The sequence below is a fragment of the Phyllopteryx taeniolatus genome, chromosome 4, assembly GCF_024500385.1.
Source record: "Phyllopteryx taeniolatus isolate TA_2022b chromosome 4, UOR_Ptae_1.2, whole genome shotgun sequence".
Classification (NCBI taxonomy): domain Eukaryota; kingdom Metazoa; phylum Chordata; class Actinopteri; order Syngnathiformes; family Syngnathidae; genus Phyllopteryx; species Phyllopteryx taeniolatus.
This window is the reverse complement of record NC_084505.1, coordinates 19,879,575-19,906,939: the sequence shown is the minus strand read 5'-3', so window position 1 is coordinate 19,906,939 and position 27,365 is coordinate 19,879,575. Positions and strand designations below refer to the sequence as shown.

The window sequence follows — 27,365 nt, the reverse complement described above, 5'->3', positions numbered from 1 at the left end:
TGGTCAATTCCACCACATAGATAAGTTTGACAGCAGGTTAAATGTTAAAGCAAGACTCAAGACAACTGTTAATTAGATGGTATACTGTGAGTGGGACAAAGCCGGGGAGCGTCATCATAGCAGGCAGAGAGGTCGAAATAATATACAAGAAATGGCGCAATAGACGTTTGTTATTGATATAAAGACGGCGGCACGGCGAACGACAGGTTAGCACGTCTGCCTCACAGTTCTGAGGGATGATTGACATTCCACAACATGATTCCCAAAATAAGTGTTACAGGATATTATTGAAGACAATCACAGCTAATACAGAGAATTAAAATAATTATTATTTTTTTTAAATTCAAGTGTAGGAAGAAGAAGAAGTAGAAGAAGACTGTTGCATTCTGGGTAACAAGTCTTCCAACCAATCAGAGGGGAAACTCATTTAGTCTCTTTGCTTGGCACCTGGTCAGTTTTGCAGGTGAGCCAACACTTCCACAGCAGCTGAACAACATGGAGTCCTTTGTCCACCGGGACGAGCCCTTCCCCACTCTTCCAGTTTACTACTCACCAGGTAAATACATATTTTTTTTTAGGTTTAAAAAAAAAAAAAAAAGAAAATATGAATGATTAATGACAAATGTGTGTGTGTGTGCGTGCGCGCGCAGATGACAAACCAGGGCCCCAGGTGAAGATCTATCACGTTCACTCACCCCTTAGACGGGCTCCTTCTCCTCTTCCTCCTCCAGATTCTTGTTCCTTTACCTTTCATCCTGGAGGGGTGTGCCCCCCCACTAAGTCCCCACCGCAAGGTACTTGCTCATTCACGTGCCTCCAATTTGAATAATGATTGTTCCATACTTGACCTACTGTGTAGAAATCTGGGGATCAACATGCAAAACCTTTCATAGATTTTAAAATATTACGAATGATGTACAAGACTAATAAAAATATCTTTCCAATAAATATTCAAATAAAGTTTGAAACTAAAAAAAAAGTAAGGTACTACAATTTGAAAGGTACAGAAGTCTTTAAATACCAAGATGTAGAACGAAAGTGAAATGAATATAGTAGAAAGTGTTAAGTTATGGAGCGATCTCAACATGGAAGCAAAAGAGACAAACTCAATTAATATTTTTTAAAGCTCCTAAAATCAAGGGTATGAAATAATTATGAAATCATTAATTAAAAAAGTGATCTGCAGAAGAGGTTAAAACATTTAGAAGACTGGTGCTTTATTTAAATAAAGGATAAAAGGACATTTGAACGGGGACTGAAAATATAATATTTATTCTTCTCCTTTGAATTATCATTTTTTTTCATGGAAACGTGTTTTTTTTTCTTATGTAATGAAATAAAAGCAATAAAAAAAATACACACACAGTTCCCATGAACGCTGAGGACTGTTCCTAATATTTTGTCCTTTTCTGTGATGCAGGTGTCAATCAAAACTTTGCTTTAATTCTCAGAGATCGAATTTGCTGTGGATACAGAGTGTGAATGACATTTTTACTTTTCGATGTTTAACTCAGTGATTTTAGGAGCTACACGTGCATTTCAATAAATTAGAATATTGCAGGAAAAAAGTAAAATTTGGGTTAAAGTTTCATGAAGCACGATGCAAAAATACTTTTTAGGAAGGTCTGACCTACCAGTCATTTCTTTATTCAAAATGTATTTCATTGTATCTTATGTAATGTAATTTCTTACTTTGTTTTGGGTTTGGTTACTACTGAAATTCAATGTTCTAAAATATGCAAATTATTGGAATGCATTCTCCTTAGTTGAAGTGGGTCACTTTTAATTAGAAATCTTATCCTTGGCTTTAAATCCCAAATGTGAAATCCTAACCCAGGTTTAAATTTAATTTAAGTTAATTTTAAACTCTTATCCTCGTCGTGTCCCCCAGTAGTATATGTAGTGTACCTAATGATGTGGCCAGTGACCTTTTTTGCTGGGAATGCTTATATTCTGCATTTGTAGTTAGTTGGCGTCTTCCTGTTTCCCCCCCCGTAGTGTGTGCGCCCCCCGTGTTGACCCCCATCCCAAAGTTTGTGAGTCACGAGAGCGACTTGTACCGTTCCCCTGCTCTGACGTCATGTCCCACCTGCCGGGTCCAGGTGACCACGAGGGTGCACTACCGAGCTGGAACGTACGCGTGGGTCATGTGTGTGCTCTTTGTGCTGTGTGGGTGAGCGACTTCTTTACGCAATCATTCACGCACACACACACACACACAACAGTAGACAGGCATGTGCTCGCGCATTTTTTGGGGCAGGTGCTCAAACCCAAAATAGGGCACCCATCACTGAAATTATTCATACAATTGAGGGGAAAAAAACTAGTATGGATTATGTATTTATTTCTGCTTACACAATCAACAGTGTAATACAAATAGTAACCAAGGAGGTGAAGGGAAGCTACATAATGGATATAAAAAGTCTACACACCCCTGTTCAAATGGCAGGTTTTTGTGATACACAAAAATGAGACCAAGATAAATCATTTCATAGCTATTTGGTAACCTATAAACTGTACAACTCAATTGAAACATTTTAGAGAGGGGGAAAAAACCCAAAACTGAGATGAGATCCTTGCACAAGTGCACACACCCTCTTATAAATGGGGATTGGCAGTGTTCAGAATTAAGCAATCATATTCCGATTCATGTTAAATGGGAGTCACCGCACAACTGCCACCATTTGTGCCTTTGATTAACCAAGTACATCTCAGCTGTTCTCGTAGGACATTTTTTTTGTAGTCTCATTTTACAACACAGGCCAAGGTCCGCAAGGAGATTCCGCAGCATCAGAGGGGTTTCATTGTTCAAAGGTATTAGTCAGAAGAAGGGCGCAAAAGAATGTCATATATCATTTGCTCATACATGTATAGTTTTCCCAAGGACTCAAGTAAATGCTCATCATATTCAAAACTAATAAGAAACACTTTGGGTGGAATTGGTGACAGAGAGGGCAATTTTAGTTTTTTTTTTTTAAATGTTGATTAAAGACTTTTTTTTCATCCAGGGCAAAATGTTGCTTTCGCACCACTCGGGGTCCACGTGTACGGTTGTCATGGTGATGTGATGTTTCAGGTTGGTGCTGGGTTGCTGTCTGATTCCGTTCTTCGTCGAACATTTCAAAGACGCTCATCATAGTTGTCCGCAGTGCCATCGCCTTCTGCACGTGCATCGCAGGACCTGCTATCAGTATTGACAACATGCGGCCATTTGTTTTTAATGTCATGTACTTCTTTTATCAAGTGACCACGTCCAACCTTTTATGTTATTTTTCGACAAGTCAATAAATGTTTCTTCACTTGGCTAACCTTGGCTTGAACTGTGACGTGAAACCATAACCTTTGCTTGAAACCCTAACCAGGGAAGGGAATGAAACCCTACATTATTGGAACCCTAATCCTACTTTGAAACCTTAACTTGCGGTTGAAACCCTATCCTTGTCTTTGAAGACTAATTTGAAAGCCTATTTTACAACACTAACCCTAGCTCATCTTGAAATCCTGCTTTGAAACCTAAACTCTCATCTGTAGTTTGAAACCCTGACCCAATCTTGAAATCTCACTTTGGAACCGTAACACTTGGTTGAAACCCTATCCTTTAATTCGACACCCTGAGGCTTGAAGCCCCAATTTGGAACCCTTTGCTTACAACTATCATTTGAAACCCTAACCCTTTGAAACGTTAACCCAGCCTCGAAACCCCAATTTGAAACCTGAACTCTAGCAGTACATTGAAGTAATCTCTGGTTTGAAACTGTAATTTCAAATCATACAGTGCTGTGAAAAAGTATTGGCCAAATTCCGATAGTTTTGCATAGTTTGCCCTCTTGAATGTTTTAGATCATCGAACAAATGTAAATCTCCGAGAAATAGAACCCAAGTCAACTTCAAATGGTGGTTTCATTTATGAAGGCAAAAAGAGCGGATTCACTTTACGTGGCCCTGTGTGGAATGAAATCACCATTTAAAAACAGCTTTTTCAGTTCATTTACATTTGTTTGCGAAAACTGTACAGAAATGTAAGAATTTTAGAAGGGGGGGCCAAAACTCTATCCCTTGCTTAAAACCCTAACCCAAGTTGAAGACTCTACTTTAAACCGTTAACCCTTGGTCGAAACCAAACCTTGGTCGTTGGCTTGGAACACTAGTTGGAAAACCCTGACTCTTTGTTTGGAGCTATAATTTGAAACCCTTACCCGTTTTCAAAACCCTGACAGTCTTGAAACCCTATTTTTTTTATTTTTTAAAAAAAACCTTTGCTTGAAACCCTAACCTTGTCTTAAAACATCAATTTGAAGCCCTGACCCTTTTCTGGAAACCATAATTTGAAACCCTTACCCGTTTTCAAAACCCTGACAGTCTTGAAACCCTTTTTTTAAAAAACACCTTTGCTTGAAACTCTAACCTTGTCTTAAAACCTCAATTGGAAGCCCTGACCTTTTCTCGAAACCCTTACCCTTGGTTGAAACCTTACTGTTTGCTTGAAGCCCTAATTTGAAACCCAAACCCTAGATTGAAACGCAAAGTTGTAAACTCGAACTCTGTCTTGAAACCCTAACCCAGGCTTAAAAGCCTACTTTGAAACATTAACCCTTGGTTGAAACCCTATCTTTGGCTTCATCAGACACTGATTTGAAACCCTCACCTTGCATGAAACCCTTTAGACCTGCCTTGAAACCGGACTTTTGAATCCCAAGCTACCAACTTTCAAACCCCGGCGCGAACACCTCATTTTAAAGCTGAAAGCTTCCACGAAACGGTAAGACTTGCTCCGAAACCCCGACCCTGGCTTGAAGCGACATTCTAACCCTAACCCCGAAATGATCCGCAACACTCGCGCTTCGAGGCAGCAAACGTGCCATCGCTGGATCACGCCGACTGGGGCGGATTACAAGTTCGCTTCTATTTCCGGCGGGCTGAGCCTGGCCGTCATTAGTGCACTCCGCTATAAGGTGAAGCCGAGGATTGCGCACCGGCGCGGTGCAAGCGACCCCTCCCGTATGGCCCACGATGCTCGCCGGTACCTAGCCTCCTTCCTCTCCAGACCCTTCCTGGGGTTCCGACGCAAGACCGAGCTCCTGGCCTACTTGTTCCTGTGCGTGTCCAAGATGCCCTTCATCCCGCCCGCGTCGCCGGCGGGGCCGGGCGGCAAGGCCGAGAAGGCGGCGGCGCCCCCGAAAGAAGGAGCCTCAGTCGAGGAGCGCCCGGAGTCCGACCTCGGGCAGCTGGGCAAGAGGAGCCCACCCGAGAGCCGGCCGCCCGCAGCCGCCAGGCGGCTACCGGAGCCCAGGAAAAAGGGCCCCTCGTCAAGGGCGCCCCCCGAGAGTCTCCCCGCATCCGTGGCCAAGACCCACCAGGTGAGAACCCTACTTTAAAACCATATTTGCACGTTCAAGCGAGACTTGGAATGTGCAACACTCATTCTGGCTTAAACCCCTACTTTGAAACTCAAATTCTTACCTGAAGCCCCAACCAAGTCTTGAAACTCGAAACGTAAACCAGTCTTGAAACCACAAGTCTGGCTTGAAACCTAACCTTGAAACACTATGCAATTCTTCAAACCTGAATTTGGAAAACCTAATACTAGTTTGAAACCCTAACCCCGAGTTGAAATCCTTCTTTGAAACCTTAACCCTAGCTGGAAACACTTGTTTGAAACCCTGCTTAAAATCCCTAAAACTGTCTTGAAACCTTACTTTGAAACCCTACCCTTGGCTTAAAACCCTAGTTTGAAACATTAAACCGTGGTGTAAGTGAAAGCCGAATTTGAAAGTCTGACATTGCTCTGAAACCGAAAAATATGAATGTTTTTGTCGAGTCTGATATTTGGCAGAGTAAAATTCCAAGGACTGATTAATCGTCCAATTAAAAAAATATTTTTTTTTGACGTTTATAACAATAAAAATATGAATTACAGGCAGAGCATTTGACTGTTTTACAATCCTTTGTCCGATATAGATTTGCTTAACTTTACAATTGAGTAAAATCGACAAAAATCTGAAAAAAAAAATCTGCTCGTTCTTTCCGATTCTTTTCATTTGTTTTCAAAAAATAGTTTTGCATGTCATTATTTGTCATCGGATTTGAAAAGGGCTAATATGGGTTGATTAAATCAACCAGCCAATCGATCGGTCGGGCCCCCGCTTGAAACCCTACTCACTGCAATCCTCGTTCAGATCCGCCAGGCGAGAAGCCGAGGCAAAGCCCATCCAGAGGAAACCCGATTCACGCTGACCCTAACCCCCGAGGCAGTCGTCCTGCTTCAGAGGCGCAACAACAACGTCATCATCAATAGCGCTGTTTCCGGAAGCGTCCCAGACTCCAGGCGACCTAGAAGGGGCCACCGCCCGTCCCCGTCCCCGTCCCCACGGCTCCACGGCCGGGCGGCGGCCATCGGGACTCGCTACGACGTGAGCTCCACGGTGAAAGTGTCCCTGCTGAACGAGCGGCACCGCTACGACGACGTGGAGTACGAGGACGACGAGGACCGACGGGGAGCCGGGGTGGATGAACGCGTGGTGCTCAAGTGCACCGAGTGGCTGCGGGGGCTGGAGAACGCGCCGGTTACGGCGGGACGTGGAAAGGCCGCGAGTGTGAAAAGCTCCTGAAGCCTACTTTGAAACGCAAGCCTTGGTTTCGAAGCTTGACAAGAGCAAGTTAACCGAGAGGATGCTAAGGCTGCTAGGAAAACGCAGAGCAAATGTTCGCTTCATTTGGAAACCGAACTTGAAACCCTTACCCTGGCTAGCGCACACTTGAATCCATAACCCAGGGTTGAAACCTGAACTTGAAACTCTATCCCTTACCCTAATTTGAAAAATAAACTTGAAACCCTAACCTGGGCTTTAAACCCTCATTTGAAATCCGAACCCTAACTATTGCTTTGAAACCCCGAACTAAGACTTGAAACCCTAACCCTAGATAGAAACACTTGTTTGAAACCCTAATCCACATGGATTTCCTCATTTGAAACCCAACTTTAAAAAACCCTCACTTGAAGCCCGAACCCTGTCTTGGAACCCAACTTTTAAACATGAACCTTGGTTTGAAAACCTCACTTAAAACTCTTCCTTGGCGTAGAACCCTACTTTGAAACCCAAGCCCTGGCTCGAAACTCTAACCCTCATTTGAAACCTTAATGCTGTCTTGTAACCCTACTTTAAACCCTTTTACAATTGGCTTCAAACCTGAACGCAGGCGTGAAAGCCTAAGTAGAAACTGGCTTGAAACTTAATCTTGTAAGACTCATTTAAAACCCTACCCTTGGCTTCAAACCTTACTCTAAAAACCCCAACCAGGACTTGAAAGCCTTATTTGAAACCTTAACCCCGTGAGTCCATTGCCTGCAAATGAACATTAAGCAACGAATCCACCACAGGCTTTTGCTTTGTTGTCAAATTGATCCTCATTCCTACAAAAATGACTGAAAACACACTAACAAGGTCATCTGACCAAAACTGTCTTATGAGCGTAAATGTAGAAGTTTATAAATGTACATAACGTGACTGTGTTTGGATGCTTTACGCAGTGTAGTAAATTTGATGAAGACCTGGCACCATCCTGTTTTTTTTTTTTTGTTGTTGTGATGATTTTTAACACTTTCCACAAATTATTTTCAGTGTTTGGACAGAAATGCTGTCATTAAAAAACAAATCGGATTTAGCTGGAGTGTATAGCCCTGAACAACGTTACTTTCATTTAATAGTGCTTAGTCACGAACACCAAGGCCACGTGGAGATCTGAAGCAAAAATGCAAACATTGCAGTATTCAAATTCAGCATTGCAAACATTTTCAGCAATGATACTTTCGTCGCTGACCGAATTTTGTGACTTATTTCTTTTTATCCGAAACAATGACATTTGTATTGACCTGCTGGGAGCTTAGCAACCCCAAACCTCTTATCCTACAATCACCCATAAATGGAATTATTATTTAAGCATATTTTCACATTTTCCAAAATGTATTGCTTGCGTCGGGCAGAAACCTCGTAGCTCCAAAACCGTCAAAAGCCATTTCCACATCGTCAAAGAACAATCCATTTTCAACATTTGAGATTGGTCAATAATTTGTAAAAATAACACACACACGTGTGGGGACTGACCATAGTGTAGATTTGTTTAAAAAAGTCTGAATTTGACCAACTGTGGAAAAAGGAGGTTTCACACCGATAGTGATATGAAAAGTCGCCTATTGGGATGTTAAGGCAGTTCAAATTTCTTAAAGAGAAAACAATCTGATTTTACTGCGCATACCCTAAAACGAAGTCCAAAAGTAAGAATTAATGATGCGTTTCTTTTATTAGCACTTGGTCACGCGACGCAAAGACACTTTATGAGATAGTACTTCAAAAACTAAAAGATTGGAGGGACCAGATTCCGATTCAGCACTGCAAAAGATTTCAACGATATTTTTGTCGCTGTGTAAATTTCATGATTTTTTTTTTTCTTCGTATCCACATTTTTTATAGCGCATGTGATTTGGAAACAAATGAAAAAGTTTGCATTGGACAGCAACAATGCCCCTTCAACCATGTCAGCTTTCTTTTTAAACTCCTTTCATTGTGTTGTGATTGAATTTTTAAAGATGTACATAAAACATAATCAGATAACAACTAAAGCATACATACTGATAATAAATAAAACCTTTCCATTTGACCGGCATTCATAACAGCCAAATTCATGGATTTTACAAGTTACCTGGTAAAAGTGTAAACCCTCAAATGTTTATTTGTGCAGCCTGGAGGGCTGGACTACTAAGTAAAATGTCTTCCGTGTGGCTTGTTGTGATAAGAAGCTTTGTAAGGTCTCGGACATTGGATTACTGCACACTCGCTCCCCTCGTGTACTTCAAGTTGTGGATTAGCCGCCTTGCCGTCAAATGTTAAAACACGTGTGGTCAGGATGGAAAAAAGGAGCTCATTAAACAACTAGGAATCCTTTCGTCCACTACACAAACAGTATTCACGCAGACTGGCTACTGCATCGGATCTCCCTAGATATGTGCCTAATGTTGTCTTAAGGTTGGTGAAATAAATAAGAATTAAAGCTACACCATGCTCAGCCCACATTTGATGGCAGAAGCAAAGCAAGTTTTGCAATTTACCTTTGCCCATCTGTCTAGTCTACCTGCTTCCAATCGGGACTCATTTGGGCAAATTCCCCAGGAGTTTGTCGAAATTCACCCAAATTGGCTGAGTTTCTGTTCAAATTGGGACGACGGTCCTTGAGACTTCTTGGCCCGTCCTGCGATGATAAATATGTCCATCCAGGGCGGCACGGCGGGCGACCGGTTAGAGCGTCTGCCTCACAGTTCTGAGGACCCGGCCGGGTTCAATCCCCGGCCCCGCCTGTGTGGACTTTGCATGTTCTCCCCGCCGTGCCTGCGTGGCTTTTCTCCGGGCGCTCCGCTTTCCTCCCGCATCCCAAAAACATGCGAGCTCGGTTGATTGACAACTCGCAATTGCCCGTTGGTGTGAATGCGAGTGCGAAGGGTTGTTTGTTTGTTTGTTTGTTTGTATGTGCCCTGCGATTGGCCGGCAACCAGTTCGGGGTGTACCCCGCCTCCTGCCCGATGACGGCTGGGATTGGCTCCGGCACGCCCGCGACCCGCGTGAGGAGAAGCGCGACAGAAAACGGATACATGCATGCATGCATGGATGGATGTGGATGTGGATGATCTGCCGAGTGAGTAGAATTGTCACCTTGGCCCAAATGCGTCACTTCCATCGGTTGATCCTGCGCAGCTGAACGTAGGCTAGGACCATACAGACCGCTATGATCCCCAGAAGGGCCACCTGGTTCTGCCAGAAGCCCCACGTGGAGTAGTCTATGTCCTGGCTCCTGAGGAACACCTCGCCCGGGACACTGCGGGGGAAACATGATGATTGTGAGTTTGGGTTCGGTTATTGCTTTGAATGATTCCCAGTTGCGGTTCTCCTCACATGGTGGTGTTTGCGTAGAACAACTGTCCCACCATCTCGTTGATGAAGGCCGCCTTTTGAAGAAGAAAAGAGCCATTGATTTCTATTGTGAAATGTGCCAGTTGTTGTTATGAATAACTTGAAAGGAACGATAACACAGTAATTGTATAACAAATGTATGTTGTACCTGTGTTTGACAGGGCTGTTTTTTTTTACTGTGTGGATTATTTGTAGTCTAGTTCTATTGTCCACAGTGGTGAGTTGAATGAATAACTGGTGGCATTCGTGTCACGGTTCATCCTTGCCGCTCCCGCTACGAACATTTCTGCCATTTTTAACATATGTTTAAGCATTTATTTTCTTTCTTTGTAATAAATCCCAATTTAGAGCTGCACCACTGAGGTCTGCTGGAAGAGATGCAGCATGTTCACGACGAGATTCAGAAAGATTCTATTCTCATTCTCATTTACATTCGTCAACAGAAATCCAACTCTTCGCTGCCACCGACATATACAGTATTTACGTCAAGTGTGATTTTCAACGGGGAGGCAGGGAGGAGGGTCTAGCCTACTTTATCTGTGAAATGTCGGTTTGTAAAGCATTGCAATGACTAACAGGTCATTGATCCAGAGAGAGATTGCCACATTGCATCGCTTTGTGTGAGATCAGCAAAGCTTTGGAGTCCAAGCGCGAGAGGAGGAGGGGATTCTCCGCTTGCCGTGTTGATTATGGGGGGAGGGAAATGCCGGTGCGCTACAAGTCGGACAAATTTAGCCACCTGATACTCCAAATATATATATTTATATATTTATTGTGCAAATTAACTCATTCACTGCCAGCTGTTTTCAATGCAAAATATTGTTTTCTGTGACAATCGAAGACTTAACCTAGCAAAAGAAAGAGGAGGCTTTTTTTCCACCAGGAATAAAAAGTTTGTTTCTCGCTCTTTCTGTTCTTTAGTAATCAGCAGTAGAACATTGGTTGGTTTGAGCAAAAAGCAACGTCAAGCAGAACAGTGACTTTAACGCTAATATTTGGTTTTTTGTGAAACTTCAAACTATTAAAAAAAAAAAAAAAAAGGCCTGACTGAAATCATGTCCTCATTTACAGATACAAAACTATGAAATGCGCCGTGAGCAACGTTGACCGAGCGCTCGGCCCAAGTTGAACGTCAGGCTTTCTTCCGTTCGTCAGGCCTTCCTCGTTCACGCCATGAGCTGCATCGTATTTTCTCACAATCAGGAACCACTTTCTAGTAACTGTCGTGACATCGATCATTTCCATTTCCAACCGAAAAAGGTTTTAATAGGGTCTCTCTGTATCCCAGGGGTTTCACATTATGTGGTACCTGTAAGCTCGTTTGGTTGGACATTTTGGATTTCAACGATTTTACGTGTGAGTTTCCCAGAAAGTTTCAAGTCCGGGTCCAAAACACCTTGAGGCAAGCAAGCACCCTTTGCCTCTTATTTGGCGGGGACTGTGAGGGAGAGTCCTCTTTTCATTTCCTCAAAGTGATGTTATATGATAATCTCTCGTTGAGACAGTGAGGGATACTTTTCAAAGTCTGTTTACATAGGTTACATAGGCACGTGGGTGGGATAAAAGTATGAAGAAAACGGTTTTAATAGGGTCTCTCTGTATCCCAGATTTTGATCTGGTGCGATTTGCAACGTATCTCCCGTGACAAACCGGGGGTCATTGGAATTGTCCAACATGTATATTGCATGCTTGTATGTGACCGTGCAAGAGCAATTTTTTGATTTAGTGGATTATTCCTCGTCTTGGTTCAAATGGGCTACCGTGAGGCAGGCACTTACATTGAGTCCATATCTGAAGATGCTGACCCACTTGAGCCAAGAGAGCCAGCTCAGCATGGCATTGAGGTTGACCAGGTAACCGCCAAACACCTGTAAAAAAAAAAAAAAAAAAAGGACGACCCTCGTGAAAGACAAAACGGCAGACATCACCGAGGAGGCAACGGTGCACTCGGACCGAACCATCATGAAGACGAATGGGAGCGCGATGAGGATGTTGGCCATGGCGAAGGACGATACGCTGGCAGAGACCAGGAAGGCCAAGCTGACCCCTGCCAGGCTGACCAGGGACATGATCAGCGCAAAGCACAAGAAGGCCGAGAAGGTCGACTTAAGTCCTGTACACAATTCAGACATAAAAAAGTTCTCAAACTCCCTTGTCTCATTAACTAATGCATTTATTGTAAGTAATGTTGCTAACATAAAATGTAAAAAGAATTTTTTAAGTTTCGAATAGATGAATAATAATGCAGCCAGTGCAAACTGTAGGCCGGCCCCAAGCCCGGACAAATGCAGAGGGTTGCGGCATCCGGGAAGGGCATCCGGCTTCAAACTTTGCCAAACAAATATCAATTCCATACCGGATCGGTCGTGGCCCGGGTTAACAACGTCCGCCGCCGGCGCCGTCAACCTGCAGGGCGCCGGTGGAAATTCAGCTACTGTGGGTCGAAGTCGAAGAAGAAGAAGAGGAGGAGGTGGAAAGCGGGTTCTTCGGCAGAAAGAGAAGAGGAAAGCACAGAGCCTAGAACTGAATGCGGGGACTTTGAATGTTGGGACGATGACAGGAAAATCTCGAGAGTTGCTTGACATGATGATTAGGAGAAAGGTTGATACATTGTGTGTCCAGGAGACCAGGTGGAAAGGCGGTAAGGCTAGAAGTTTAGGCCCAGGGTTTCAATTATTATGCAAATGGCTGTAGTGAACACTTTTTTTCCAGAAGAGGCACGAAGATAGGGTGACCGACAAGAGCGGAGGTAGAAGCACGCAGGTGGATTACATCTTCTGCAGACCATGTCATCTGAAGGAGGTTAGCGACTGTAACGTAGTGGTAGGGGAGAGTGTGGCTGGACAGCATAGGATGGTGGTGTGTAAGATGACTCTGGTGGTGGGGAGGAAGATTAGGAAGACAAAGGCAGAGCAGAGAACCACGAGGTGGGAGCTGAGACAGGACGAGTGTTGTGCAGCTTTTTGGGAAGAGGTGAGACAGGCTCCTCCATAATTTGCTCATTTCTCAACCGATTTTCACGAGGTTTACTTTTTTGTCAATGCCAATGTCAATGTTGTGCTATTACAACAATTTTTTCCCCCAAAATAAATAAATATATATATTCCAAAATGTATTTGAGGATGAATTCGTGGGGTGGGCTAAGGCAAATTTTGGGTGGGATTGAGCCCACTCAAAAAAGGGCTGGCCTCGCCACTGCCCTGCAGCCTCAAGCTGACTTGTTTCCTCGGGCTTATTTATGAGCAACATTTCTGCTCCACAGGTCAGTTTATCACCTCTTTTTAACTTAATTGATTGAACATTGCACGTCAGCGAACCCGACTGTCAAACTCCTGAAGTTTGCAGATGACACCACTGTCATCAAGGACGGTGACGAGTCCGCATATCGACAGGAAGCTGCGGTGCGGCCGACGCGACCTGGAGCTGAACACGCTCAAGACTGTAGAGATGATCGTGGACTTCAGGAGGCATCCTTCGCCACAGCTGCCCCTCACGTTGTCCAGCCGCCTTGTGTCAACCGTCGAGACCTTCAAGTTCCTGGGAATTACAGTCTCTCAGGACCTGAACTGGGAAACCAACATCAAGTCCATCCTCAAAAAGGCCCAGCAGAGGATTTACTTCCTGTGACTTCTGAGGAAGCATGGCCTGCAACAGGAGCTGTTGAGGCAATTATAAACAGCAGTCGTCGAATCAGTCCTTTGTTCACCATCACAGTCTGGTTCGGTGCTGCTACAAAAAAGGACAAACTGCAACGACTGCAACGGACAATCAAAACTGGTACCCCCCTGCCCACCCTTGAGGACTTGCACGCTGCCAGAACTAAGACAAGGGCGTGCAAAATCCTCTCGGACCCTCCGCACCCCGGTCACCGGCTCTTCCAGCTCTTCCAGCTCCTTCCCTCAGGTAGGCGCTACCGATCAATGCAAACTAGAACTAGTAGACATTCCAACAGCTTCTTCCCTCTTGCGATCAACTTCTTGAACAGCTGACCTCCAATTCCATTACAACATGCTGGCAATTTTTGGACTTGAGTTGGTTGTCACATTTCTGCGGGGCCAATGATGTATTACTCGTGCACTCGCTGTCGTTGTCTCGCCGTGCTGCACTATTTGCATATACCGGCCACTCGTGCCAGAGGAGCATCTGCTCCATTTGGACACTGACTGAGGAGTATCTGCAACATTTGCACAATCGACATTGTCCCAGATGATCGCACTGGCTCGTCACTTGAAACCGCATCCGCTCCTTGAAGTCTCTGCGCCCTTTGCACGATGCTCATTGCACCGGACTATTGCAATATTAGTCATTCCAACTGCTCGAAGTGCGAGAGGACAATTGTCCCAAAAAAAAAAATGTACCGGCATTACCAGATAACTAGCAACCCTTTACTGCTCAGTGACTGTTTTTTTTTTTTTGTCAATGTCTTTCTGTCTCCAAAGTCTGTCGTCGTACTCGAGCGGCCCCAACGACCGGAGACAAATTCCTTGTGTGTTTTTTGGACATACTTGGCAAATCAAGATGTTTCTGATTCTGATTCTGATTCTGATTCCAACAAATAAAACTCCAAACTGATAACATATAGTGTTATAGTAAGACTAAGACAACAATTTCTCACTTTCAGTCATTTCTGGAGTTGAAAAAAATGAAAATAAAAAAACAAGTGCATGCGTGGGATTACCCATCATGTAGTAGGCGATGGCAGAAAAGACAAAGATGGGAACAATGCGGTTGGGGATGAGGTCAGCAAAGATCTTGGACAGGAAGTAGACGGACGTGCGGTAGTAGCCGCTGGAGTTCTCATGGCTGTATGGTCAAAATAAGCAGAAAGGAGTGTCTGCTTTTGTTCTTCTTCTCATCAACAGGGAATAAGATGTCTAAAAACTTGGCTCACATGAAGATGGCCCTCTCGTTAATGAAGAGCTCCACGGCGGAGAGATTCCCAAAGACCATGTTGATGATGAGAAAGAAGAACGCGCCGCTCCTGTCCAAAGACGATTAGTTATCATCGGGTTCTTATCATCTTATCATGTGACTAAGAAATGTCAAGCTGATCATTCATAAAAATGGTTATGACACCATGGTGACCTGTGCACTCTCCTCCTCCTCCTCAACACTGTTTACTACAGAGGACTAAACGATGCAAAAAATACGACATTTTTTTAGATTTAAAAAGTACAATTTTGTTTTAATTAGGACTTTTGTCGGTCAAAAAAACATGACCCATTTTCTCTAAGAAAAAAAATATATTCTGTAATTTTGCAACTTTTTATGACTATATTCTCATAATATTACCCACCATTTCCTAAATAAAAAGGAAAAAAAAGTACAGCTCCACCTTTACAGTTTATCTACAAAAAAAGGACTTTATTCTCAGAATATTATGCTAATATACCAATTAGGGGGGGAGAGGTCTTAAATAATATTAATTATAATTCACAAATAATGTTTTTATTGGAAAATACATTTTTTTACAACTTTGTTTCCAAGACCTTATCAATTAAAAACTGATTGTTTTTTTATTGGAAATCCCAACTTGACAATTTTATTCTCATATTATATGACATATGTACGGTAATATAATTATGTAAAATATATTAACGTGGTAGTATATTATTATATACTACTGCATATTTAATTCATTAACATAACCAATATCAAAATAGACGTAAACAGATAAATAGAGGCGGCACGGTGAACGACTGGTTAGAGCGTGTGCCTCACAGTTCTGAGGACCGGGGTTCGAATCCCGGCCCCGCCTGTGCGGCGTTTGCGTGGTCTCCCGTGCCTGCGCGGGGTTTCTTCCGCCACTCCGGTTTCCTGCCACATCCCAAAAATGTGCGTGCTAGGTCGATTGAAGCCTCTAAATTGCCCGTAGGTGTGAATGTGTGCGAGGATGGATGTTTGTTTCTATGTGCCCCTAAATCCAGTGTACCTAGAACTTTGTATTTGAATCAAATGAATTTGAATGCATTTAGAAAAGAATTTCTGTGAAGTATACTGTATCTTTAACTATGTTTATTCCACTGTATTATCCAATTGTGTGCAGTGTACCTGTTCTGCAAGGCTTCAGGCAGGCTTAAGGGCATTTGGAAATAAATGAGGCCCACGAGGACAGCAAAGAAAATGTTGAGAGCCAGCTGGGCATACGACGTCTGCGGGTTCCTCAGTGTGTTCACCACGGTCCTGCCACACAACACGCGCATCTGTCACACGCACGCACGCACGCACACGCACACGCACGCACGCACACGGTTTTGTTACGGGTTATAAACAAGGTTCATCGGAAGGGCAAGCCAAGCAGAAGCAGACAGGCTTGACACACTCGAAAAACTCAGCAAGTTTTGCTCATTCGGGTTCAATTTTAAGTTAGGTAAGGCTCCCCTCGGTAGTGCCCACCTGCAAGTTTTTTCAAATTCAGATTCAGAAAACACATAGAAGCTTTGTCAAATTTGGTTTGAAGCAACCATTTAAGGACATTTTAGCCATATTTTTTTTAGACTGTTTCCAAATTGGAATGGCACATCGACGAGACAAGAAACATTTTAGGTTCATTCCAGGGCCGAACCGAGATGAAAGGCTGACCTGGTAGAGGAAGGAAGTGGCGTAATCGGCCACCTTTTCCTGAGCTTTGACCCCTTCTGTGACCCCGCTGCGGTTGATGCGGTCAATCTCGCGCAACGTGTCCTGGCACAGCGTCGACTGATAATACTTGACTGCCAGGAGGTTCTTGCGTTCACCTGTTGCAGGTAACAAAGCAAAACGATATCATAAAGTCATTTCAAGTTTGCTTTATTGGCGGCAATGGTGTGAATGTGCGCGCGGACGGTTCTTTGTTTATGTGTGCCCTGCGATCGGCTGGCAACCGGTTCGGGGTGTACCCCGCCTCCTGCCCGATGACGGCTGGGATAGACTCCGGCACTCCCGCGACCCTCGTGAGGAGAAGCGGCTCGGAAAACGGATGGATGCTTGTTTATTGACTATACAATCGTAATTCCCACTGTGCTGGAGGAAATCATCCAAATGTCACCGTATCGGTCACAATATGCTTATTTCTCTTCGAAAAGTAAAGCATGTTTGTTGATCTACTTGCCAGCGACCTAAAGAGAGAGGCAGAACAATTACCAATACAAGGTCTAATAAAGGCGGCACGGTGGCCGACCGGTTAGAGCGTCAGCCTCACAGTTCTGAGGTGCGGGCTTCAATCCCCGTCCCCGCCTGTGTGGAGTTTGCATGTTGTCCCCGTGTCATCCCAAAAACATGCGTGCTAGCTCGATTGAAGACTCTAAATTGCCCGTAGGTGTGAATGTGAGTGCAAACGGTTGTTTGCTTGTATGTGCCCCGCGATTGGCTGGCAAACAGACACACAGCTTTACCCTTATCGACTTCAAGTTGTCAAGCATCATAATCTTGCCCTTGAAATCTTTGAAGAGCCTGAAGAAGTGTTTAGGTCCCCGACGGCAGTTTTTAGAAGTTTTGTGGCCATCACACTGCTACAACGTGCAACACACTTTTGCTATCCAAGGCAAGTTTCTCCAAACAGGATCTAGTCTCGACAAACCACACAAAGCTAAGGAAAGTCTATCCGGAGCGCCGCACTGGATTTCAGGGAATGCTTTAGAGAGGAGAATGCTCTAGCCATACTGACTTCAGTTTGTCAAGAAAAGATCCTGTTTTCAGAAACCTTCCCCATGGAAAGCATAAATTGTATTCCTATGCGTTGGAGGCTGGACAGAATTGCAGTCGGGGGAAGAAAAACTTTTTGCCGGGCAGCGTTCCACTGATAATTGGGGAGCCACGGGCAAGGGAATGATCTGCCTGCAGAAACTGCAGAGGCTAAGCTGTCAAATACTGACGGGCTCACCTCCGTCTGAACGATACCTCATGCGAATGCAACATTTACGCTGTGATAGCATAGTGTACTTGTATTGATTTCTTCTAGGGTGGACTTAGCCTCTCCGTTGGTAATGTCCATGAAGAAGTCTGCAGGGTTGTCAAAGGACTCGATTTGGAAGCCTGAAGCAAAGCGTTGACGTTCAAAAGTACAGTAACATCAAATAATACATAAAGAACCGTCAGAGTGATGGCGGCGCGTACCGAGATCTGTGAAGTATTCGAGGGCGCGGTGGGCTGCCCCTGCGTACACCACCTCGCCTTTGTGCATCAGTATCAGGTGGTCGAAGCGTCTGAAGATGGAGAAGCGAGGCTGGTGGATGGAGAAGATGATTGTCTTGCCTCGCCCGGACAGTCTAGAAGCACACACACGAGTCGATAGATATTCTACAGTGCTGCGCGAAGGTTTGTGAACCCTCCTGACATGGTCACTCTTTTTGTACGAAAATGAAGTTATGGGAACCCTTCTACTGGTAGCTTGTGGTGCCTCCTTTTGCAAACATTACCTTACTTCAACCAGACATTAACTCTAACCACTAACCAGTCGCTCACATTTTTTTCCCCTACCATTTCTTACGAAACCGAGCCACTTGAGAGAGGTTGAAGGGACATCTGGTATGCAGCGACTTATTCAGGTTTCAATTGGATTAAGCTCCAGATTTTTGACCGTGCCGATTCACAATATGAATCCTTTTTCTCTGATGCCATTCCTTTGTACTTTTGCCGGAATGATTGGTTCATTGTCTTTCAATGTTCATTTATACTCCCTGAATGATGGCAGAGTTTCTGGTCAAGAATCTCTTCATAGGCCTGGAAATCCATGCCTCTTAAATTAGGATGGAGCCCGTCCAGGTCCACAAGTGGAGAGCAGCCCGAGACCTTCGCAGTTCCACCACCGTGCTTCATCGTTGGGAGGAGGTTCTTTACTTGATATGCACCGCCAGCTTTTCTCCAAACATGGTGGTTTTGAGTGGGAACAAATCATTCTATTTTTGACTCGTCTGTCCAGAGAAAGGACTTCCAAAAGGCCTCTGAAAAGAGCCAACTTGTTCTTTTTTTGAGAGCAGATGCTTCCTTCTAGAAACGATCCCATGAGTATCACGGCAATTCAATTTTCATGCAATGGTAGATGATGCGTGCACATTTATCTGAGACTCCCTTCGTCATGTCCTTGGCTATTTCCTTTGGTCTTGGTTTTGTCCATTTGTATGGGACCAAATAGTCAGTTTGGTTGCGTTCATCGCTCTGTTAATTAGTGCAGGCCACACCCTTTCCCAATTCCCATTTTATTGTTCCGCTTCAATGATTTAAGAAAGCACCCAAATGCTTTGTGTCTTTTACCTGCTGGATTTAACCAATGTAGCTGGCGGTTCACCTACTTTTGCACACGAGCAATTATAACTTTTTGGGGATTCAATAATGTAAATATATTTGTTTGTGTGTGTACTATTTGGAAGGTGTGCTTTACAAATTGGGATTTGGATTTATGTTTAACAAGATTAGTTGAATGTTTTTTTACAAAAAGAGTGACCATGTCAGGAGGGTTCCGAAACGTTCAAGCAGCACCGTATACTGTACGAACATTGTTGGATTGGATGTCAAAGTGTATTTTCTTAGATTTGAAAAAAAAAACAAAGATGTTGTTATTGTGGGGTGTTATGTGAGGAAAAAAGGAATTGAAAAGCGCCATTGTGGAGCAGGGCTGTAACAATATATAATGCTAACGTACACAGGGTGATGGTCACACTCTTATGTGCTGCTTTGCTGTCTGTTTTAATGTAGTTTTTTAAATGAAAGTATTTCATATAGTCATAGTATAGTACTTTTACAGTATCGTAATTATTGTTATTATTACTTTATTCACTGGTTACATTTTCGAGAAAGAAAAAACCATTTATTTTTATTTGAAAAATCAAATGGAAAAATAAAACTGAATATTTACTCTGTCGTGATTTTTTTGTTTGTATTTTGATTGATTCGAATTGATAATGGATTTCTTATTTTGAAATGAAAATTGGAACTTCTGAACTTTGTTTGTGCCGACTCCCTTTAAGCATGAGTTTGAATGCGATCGGTCAATTCTGACCGCGGCCACATTTTCAAGCGCAAGAGGGTGTGTGCGGAGTCTCTGTCTGTCCGTCTGTGTACTTGTGCAATAAGCCGACGATGCAGTTGGCCGTGTTTGAGTCCAGGCCCGTGGTGGGCTCGTCCAGGAAGAGGAGAGCGGGCGAGGTGATGAGTTCCATTCCAATGCTGCAGCGCTTCCTCTCGCCGCCTGACACACCGCGCAGAAACTCGGTCCCGATCTGCACGCAAGCGCCAACACAACCATTTATTTGTTTTTAAACCTACGTGTGTGTGTTTCAATGAGTCATTAAAGCTCACAAAACCTGACCATCACTTACTTGCACTGTTACAATGACTTAATGTACATAGTGGCTCACTTGCTTCTTTCTGTACAAAACTTAAATTGTACAACACAGTAAATCTTCTGTTATCTGTCGACCAATGACTCCTATTAAAAGCTCTAATTTGATTATGACATATCATTACATAAATCTGACATTGTTGCATGAATAAAGTCATTTTTTTAGAACGAATGTGTATTTTTTTTTTTTAGAATAGAGGCATCTTTTCCTGATTAAAATGCATACAATGATGAGAATAAATGTGTCACTTGTTAAAATATTACTTTTTCCCGTCATTAAACTTTGGCTTTCATACCGACATAATAATATCAGACATCTTTATTTATTTACTGTAATAAAAACAATATCAGCTGTCAGTGCAATAATATAAATCATCCTGTATATCAATGTATAGATTCCACGACAGCCCTTATTTGTATTAATATTAATGTTGTAAACTTTCTTCAATAACTGCGTCACGCTGTGCTAAATATCTTTTTTATGAATCTGAATACGAATATTACGACTTTAAAATATGAGTTTATTCTTCTCGTAAAGACTAAGACGTTTTCCCTCGTTCTTGTAAAGGCTTGTTTTTCTTGGAAAAAACAAATGAGCAGAGTACATTTGTAAACTTTCAAGTACAATACCTTCGCATTGAATCTTTAGGAAGTGTTTATTTTCAAACATTTGCATTTAGGTACAGTGTTTATTTAACTTTCATGTGCAATACATTTGAATTGAGTCATTCATGAAATGTAAGCGCAGTGTTAATGTTCCAACTGTGCATAATGCTCTCTCTCGTACATTGTGACTTTTCTGTTCAAAATGGGCAACTTTTGAATTCCTGTGACATTTTGGGGTTTTGTTGAATTGCCGTTAGGATTATGAGGGGGTGCCCCCGTGTACAACGTCCCTGGACCCAAACGTTTGACAAGCCATGGCCCAGAGGCATTCGTGGACGTTTTTCCCACAGCGCCCTGGCAAGTCCCACCTTGGTGTTTGCGCAGTCATTCAGGCCCAGCTCGTCAAGGATGGCGTCCACTCGCCCGCGTTTGTCTGCGGACGAGTGGCGTCGCGGGTCCAGACGCAGGTTGGCGCTGAAGCGGAGGTTCTCCTCTACGGTCAGCGTTCCCATCAGGATGTCATCCTGAGAATCACATTTCCCATGTGGTCATCCCCAAAAATAAGTGTGCGCGTAATGTACTCGTGACGTACCTGGACTACGTATGCAGAACTGAGCCTGAGTTCGGAGGTCACAACCTTGCCATCCACCAAGACGCTCCCTTGGCGGAGGCCGGCTGGATCTTTTCTTCCGGCGATGACGTCCAGGAGCCTGAATCGTGAGCAAAAATGGTGGGGGCAACTAAGTACAAATACTTATTCCTGTACTTACAGGAAGTCCATTTTTCAAGTAGGCCAATCTTTACTTCGGTACCGTAAACCCACACATATTTGGAGTTTGGAATTCACAAATTCACCTACTGGTGGATTTTCTTTGGGGAACCTATTCTATTCTATTCTATTCTATTCTATTCTATTTGTTGTTGTTTTTGTGCTCAAGCCACAGCAATAAAAGTAGCACTTTGCTGCAGTCTTGTGGCATCTTAGTGCCAAGGAACTTTGTTGACGTGAACTAAGGAGCTACATTTAGACAAATGTAGTATTTTGCCACCATCTTGTGGCATCTCGGTGTCAAGGAACTATGTTGAAGTGAATTGAGGAGCTTCGTTTTGACAAAGCCAGTGAGCTGTCACCATTTTGCGACATCTTGGTGTCAAGGAACTATGTTGAATTGAGTCGAGGAGTTTCATTTCGACAAATGTAGTGCCTTATCATGTGGCATTTTCGTGCTCAAGAACTACTCTATGGTGAAGTTAATTTAGGAGCTTCATTTAGACAAAAGTAGTGCTCTACTTCCATCTTATGGCATCTTGGTGTCAAGGAACTTTGTTGAAGTTATTCAAGGAGTTGTTCTATAAACAAAAGTAGTGCTCTGCTGCCATCTTGCAGCATCTTGGTGCCATGGGACTATGTCAAAGTGAATTGTGGAGCTTCATTTGGACAAAGGTAGGGCTCCGCTGCTGCCTTTTAATGGCATCTTGGTTCCGAGGAACTCCTTCCTATATGTTGAATTGAGTCAAGGAGTTTCATTTCGACAAATGTAGTGCTTTGCCCTTTTTTTGGCTTGATGACAATTACAGGACATCGTTTTTTTTGCTCATTGTGTTAGGTCACCAAAACGAGTATAGTTTTGTATACAAATGACATTTTACATTCGTACATTCGAGAGTTTGTACTTTTTTATTTTTACTTCAGCAGTTGAATCCGTATTTGTACTTTTACCAACATCTATTTTACTCTACGCAGGCACAGAGTGAGTACTTTTTCCACCTCTGTCAAGTGTGATGAAAGTGTCATAGTTGCTAAGATTGTGTCTTACGATGTTTTACCGCTTCCTGTGGCGCCCATGATCGCGTTCATCCCGGGTCTCATGATGCCACTGTAACAACAACAGATTACAACAGATGATGCCACTGTAACAACAACAGATAGGGCCATTCTTGCAGTAGTTTCTTTTTTGGGGGGGAGGGGAGAAAATGTCATGTTTTAGCTTCAAAGCATTGACAATAGTGTATATCAAACTTCATTGATTGGAAGTTATACCAGTTGAAGTCAGGATGTTCAAAATAAAATGTTGAAAAACTTAATATTCCTGTTTCCCATTGTACCAAAAGCAATGAAGATGAAAATGTATGAATTCAATTCAATTCAATGAACAAATATTTATTGATGTATTAATAACATGAGTCAATAAAAAATATTGAATACACAATAATTCATCTAAAACCTTTGTGTTGTTGTTGTTTTTATAAATACATAATAAAACATTTAAATACACAAACAAATATGTTGGTGTTTTTCTGAACAATATTTGGATTTTGTGGGTGGCAATCATGCTTTAATTTTTATTGAATTCATAAAATGACAATAATAATAATAATAATAACAAAATAGTAATCATTATTAGTCGTAGTAATTATTTTTTATTTGACTAAAGAAACTAAGAAAAATGCTGTTGTTTTCAGAATAAAATGTGGAATTTATGTTGGAAAGCCATCTTTTGTTATAAATTATGTATGAAATAAAAAGAGTCACGATAATCAGTCATTTAATCATCAAAAAATGTGTTTTTCAAACAAAATGCACAATTATGTTTGACAGCAATCTTATTTTTTGTTAGTAATCTACTGATGAAATCAATCAATTAAACACAGTAACAATCACACTAAAGTCATGAATAAATATTGAATTAAAAAACAAAGTTCAAATATTTGTGCTGTTTTTGGAACCAAATTTGGAAATGTTGTTGAGTAGCAATGTTTACAAAAACCAAAAAATGAAATAATAACAATAAATAAAGAATTCAAAATGTATTTCATTTAAAAAAAAAATTGAATTGATTGCTTTTTTTTTTAACCCAATGTGGAAATAATTGCATCCTACCTGACATCCTTGAGGATGTACTTTTCCGGACATTTCTTTCGACACCATCTGCTCTCCTGGACGCAGTAGTGCAAGTTGCTGAAGGTCAGCGTGGGTCCTTGTTCTTCGAAGCGATCGTCCAAGGCAAAAACATTCTGCGGCCCCTTGGTCATGATCAAAATGTGAAACGTGAATGACAGCGTTAACGTTTTCGGGAGAAAGACGGAAACGTCCGCGATTGGCCTGCCGGGTTGGGCTCCGGAAATGGATGCACGGGTGGATGCAAGACGGAAACGTGCAACCTGCCATAAAATAATCTCCTCTTTGGACTCTCAATCTCGGGCGTAGTAAAAAGGCAGCCTGATCTTGAACTTTCCATGCACTCAACACTTAATCTCATCGGCTGCAACCAAGATGCTTATCTGTTCGCATATGACCATAAACAGTCACCTGTTTTCATTTTCCAATACACCGTATATGTGTTTTGATAGTTTGCAGTGGTGCAGCACTCTACCGCATTAGATACTAGGTACAGAAACCAGGGGTGGATTTAACAATAGGCAAACACAGGTAATTGCCTGGGGCCGAGATTTCCAGGGGCCCCCGAACATCTCATAAAACCAAGTAATGATTTTTTTCTTTGATTTAAAGCACTTATCATTGTTTAAGTCTGTATTCACGTGGCCAAAATTGCTTGAAAACGGTTAATTTCTCATAATCGTTTCGACTACTCCCCATCCCTTCTCATGCAATGGACTATTCCATCTTCATACTGCACAAGTGCAATGTTGATCTTCTTGAATCGAATGTGATCTACAAACTCCAATTCCAAATACGTTGAGATGTATAAAACGTAATTTGCAAATCCTTTTAAACCCATATTCAATTGAGTACACGACAAAGACAAGGTCTTTCCTATCCAAACTGAGCAAGTCAGGGTTAGGCCACCAAATATGAAAAGTTCTTCCCTTGAAGTTAATTGAATGTCTGTTCCAATACCTTTGCTCACTTGAAAAGTGGGTGGCTTCAAACAAAAGGTGCTTTGTCCTGAGTTCTTTTAAGCACATCTAGATGTATCCATTCATCCATCCATCCGCTTATCTTTACTAGGGTCGTGGGCGTGCCGGAGCCTATCCCAGCTATCTTCGGGCCCTGAACCCTGAACCCTGAACTGGTCCCCAGCCAATCAGAGGGCACATAGAAACAAACAATCATTCGCACTCAACATTCACAACTACGGGCAATTTAGAGTCTTCAATCAACCTACCCTCAGCGATGCCGGGACTCAAATCATGTGGTCCGGTCATGTCATAAGTGATCTAACGAGTGACATTCTATATTAGAGTAGTCAGATTACAGGGAGAAGCGATAGCAAGGGTGGAGGACTTGAAATACTTGGGGTCAACAGTCCAGAGCAATGGCGAGTGTGGTCAGGAAGTGAAGTAACAAGTCCAAGCAGGTTGGAACGGGTGGAGGAAAGTGTGTGTGTGTGTGTTTTATATAGCGTTGCGGTCAGCTCCGTTTGGATCTGCAACATTTGCACAATCGACATTGTCCCAGATGATCGCACTGCTCGTCACTTGAAACCGCATCCGCTCCTTGAAGTCTCGGCGCCCTTTGCACGATGCTCATTGCACCGGACTATCGCAATATTAGTTAGTCATTCCAACTGCTCGAAGTGCTAGAGCACTCTACATCTTTTTGCACAATTGTCCAAAAAAAAATGTACCGGCATTACCAGATAACTAGCAACCCTTTACTGCTCAGTGACTGTTTTTGTTGTTGTCAATGTCTTTCTGTCCATTGACCGTCTGTTGGCGCACTCGAGCGGCTCCAACTCCCGGAGACAAATTCCTTGTGTGTTTTTGGACATACTTGGCAAATAACGATGATTCTGATTCTGATAAAGACGATGTAGTTTGTATAGGCTAATAGAGTTTGGAGTGTTGACAGCAGTTTGGACAGTAGCGATCACTCCTTGGAATCCTTGGCCACTAACCGTCTCATAGCCCAGCCGTTGGTGAACTCACTCTCAACCTGGGTTGGGACCGCATCGCATAAGGAACTATAATTGAGGCTTATCAATTACATTTGTTTGTCAAAAACTGCATTTTCCACCCGTTTCTTATTTTATTCATAGGGAAAGTATTTATTGTGTTCACAGAAAGCAAGGTGAAAAAAATAAACTCACTGTGAGAGGAGAAATTACTGTACCCCAATTTAAAAATCTTGCTCTTGAATGAATCACTTAACACAAAAATGATGATAAACTTATTTCTAAATAAGCACTTTCAAAATCCTCTGCCCTCTTAAGCCCATGCCAGTTTCCCAAAGTGACAGAAAAACATTATACAACCTGCCATACCAGTGATGAGGAACATTTTAAGCACACAGGATACGTTCAAAAATAATATATTTTGCACTTTATGTTGGAAAATTACTTGGTCAAACATTGCTTTGTAATACATAGTCATTCACAAGAGCCAAAAAGACGCAAAAATGCAACGCACATACTGTATGTGGTAAAGATACAGCTGCCTGTGATTATGCACATGGCCAGCAGGTGGCTTCGTGTGCAACGACGCATCAAGAAATGAACTAACCCGAACTCGAACCAATGGCTGAAGTGTTACGATGCATGCTTCTTCTCGCCATCACGACAAACAACCATTCACACCTACGGGCAACTTATAGTCTTCAATCAACTGTCAGTACTCAAAAAAGGTGGTCCGTTGACGTCATAAGTAATCGAACACATTACTTTTAATAGTAGAGTCGTCATATGACAGTTACGTTGATTTATCTGCCAAAAGTTATTTTTTTTGTTCACGAGACGCAAGCTTTCACATGACTATTATTTTTGGGATTTTTTTGAATAACATGCTATTTATGTTCAGCCAACAGATATTTATCACTAATAAACTACAGTGCTTGGGAACATGAGGCATGTCGATAACCAGGACACTTGATTCAGTCACGGTGCATGTCATAAGTGGAGACCGGTGTTCAGCCTTTCTTTTAGAAACGACTAATAAAACAGACGAAACACACTATATTCTGAACTATTTCATAACTAAAATGCACACAACGACTTAGTACAACATCGAAAAAAGCAGAATATTTATAAACGCAGCCGTCTGGGTCAATGAACTCACGTGACGTGTTGCACGTTTCCCGCACATAGTCAACACGTGGGCCCAAGCAGCCGCCGGCGCAAACACAATGGACGCTGACGACTCTGACGAGGGCTTGGCTTACTTAAGCTGCAAATTCAGTCACTATTTCTGAGTTTCTCTAAAGAGGACAATACTAAGGTTCGTTGTACACTACCACACACACGCACACACACACACACACACACAGTTGCCTTCACTGACCCCCACTCAATCGGCAGGGTTGCTACAGTCTGTGTCTGTCTGTCTGTCTGTCTGTCTGTCTATCTATCTCTCTATCTATCTATCTATCTATCTATCTATCTATCTATCTATCTATCTATCTATCTATCTATCTATCTATCTATCTATCTATATATCTATCTATCTATCTATCTATCTATCTATCTATCTATCTATCAGTTAAGAGTCTTTAAAGAAGTGTACGGAGAATGGTGTGCTTGTTTATA

At 42.6% G+C, this 27,365-nt stretch overlaps 4 protein-coding genes across 6 annotated transcripts in view; 3 read left to right on the top strand and 1 right to left on the bottom strand.

The window, feature by feature from the left end:
- The first annotated feature begins 397 nt into the window (after positions 1 to 397).
- Positions 398 to 3,308, top strand: LOC133476668 (lipopolysaccharide-induced tumor necrosis factor-alpha factor homolog). Its single transcript, XM_061770355.1, has 4 exons — positions 398 to 556; positions 651 to 794; positions 1,999 to 2,173; positions 3,077 to 3,308. The coding sequence occupies exons 1-4, from the start codon at positions 496 to 498 to the stop codon at positions 3,195 to 3,197; spliced, it is 501 nt and encodes a 166-aa protein (XP_061626339.1). The 5' UTR covers positions 398 to 495; the 3' UTR covers positions 3,198 to 3,308.
- On the bottom strand, positions 3,024 to 27,041 carry abcg2b (ATP-binding cassette, sub-family G (WHITE), member 2b). 3 transcript variants are annotated; one of them, XM_061770352.1, is made up of 17 exons: positions 26,899 to 27,041; positions 23,765 to 23,907; positions 22,701 to 22,760; positions 21,476 to 21,593; positions 21,252 to 21,407; positions 19,998 to 20,155; positions 18,054 to 18,205; positions 17,880 to 17,972; positions 16,542 to 16,696; positions 16,011 to 16,162; positions 14,851 to 14,940; positions 14,638 to 14,762; positions 11,918 to 12,072; positions 11,738 to 11,827; positions 9,942 to 9,994; positions 9,702 to 9,864; positions 3,024 to 3,161 (listed from the first exon to the last, which is right to left on the bottom strand). In XM_061770352.1, the coding sequence occupies exons 1-16, from the start codon at positions 26,923 to 26,925 to the stop codon at positions 9,717 to 9,719; spliced, it is 1,875 nt and encodes a 624-aa protein (XP_061626336.1). In that variant the 5' UTR covers positions 26,926 to 27,041; the 3' UTR covers positions 3,024 to 3,161; positions 9,702 to 9,716. The 3 variants fall into 3 exon arrangements, with proteins under 3 accessions (XP_061626336.1, XP_061626335.1, XP_061626333.1); XM_061770351.1 differs by having other exon boundaries at positions 3,043 to 3,181; positions 26,899 to 27,040; XM_061770349.1 differs by having other exon boundaries at positions 3,046 to 3,184; positions 26,899 to 27,040.
- Positions 4,544 to 9,051, top strand: LOC133476666 (proline-rich protein 18-like). The gene is made up of 2 exons (XM_061770353.1): positions 4,544 to 5,357; positions 6,177 to 9,051. The coding sequence occupies exons 1-2, from the start codon at positions 4,821 to 4,823 to the stop codon at positions 6,606 to 6,608; spliced, it is 969 nt and encodes a 322-aa protein (XP_061626337.1). The 5' UTR covers positions 4,544 to 4,820; the 3' UTR covers positions 6,609 to 9,051.
- hapstr1b (HUWE1 associated protein modifying stress responses b) overlaps positions 26,920 to 27,365 on the top strand; it is a 13,459-nt gene continuing 13,013 nt past the window's right edge. Inside the window, exon 1 of the mRNA XM_061770354.1 lies at positions 26,920 to 27,057. The gene's annotated coding sequence lies outside the window, so the exon portion shown is untranslated. The remainder of the gene's footprint in view (positions 27,058 to 27,365) is intronic.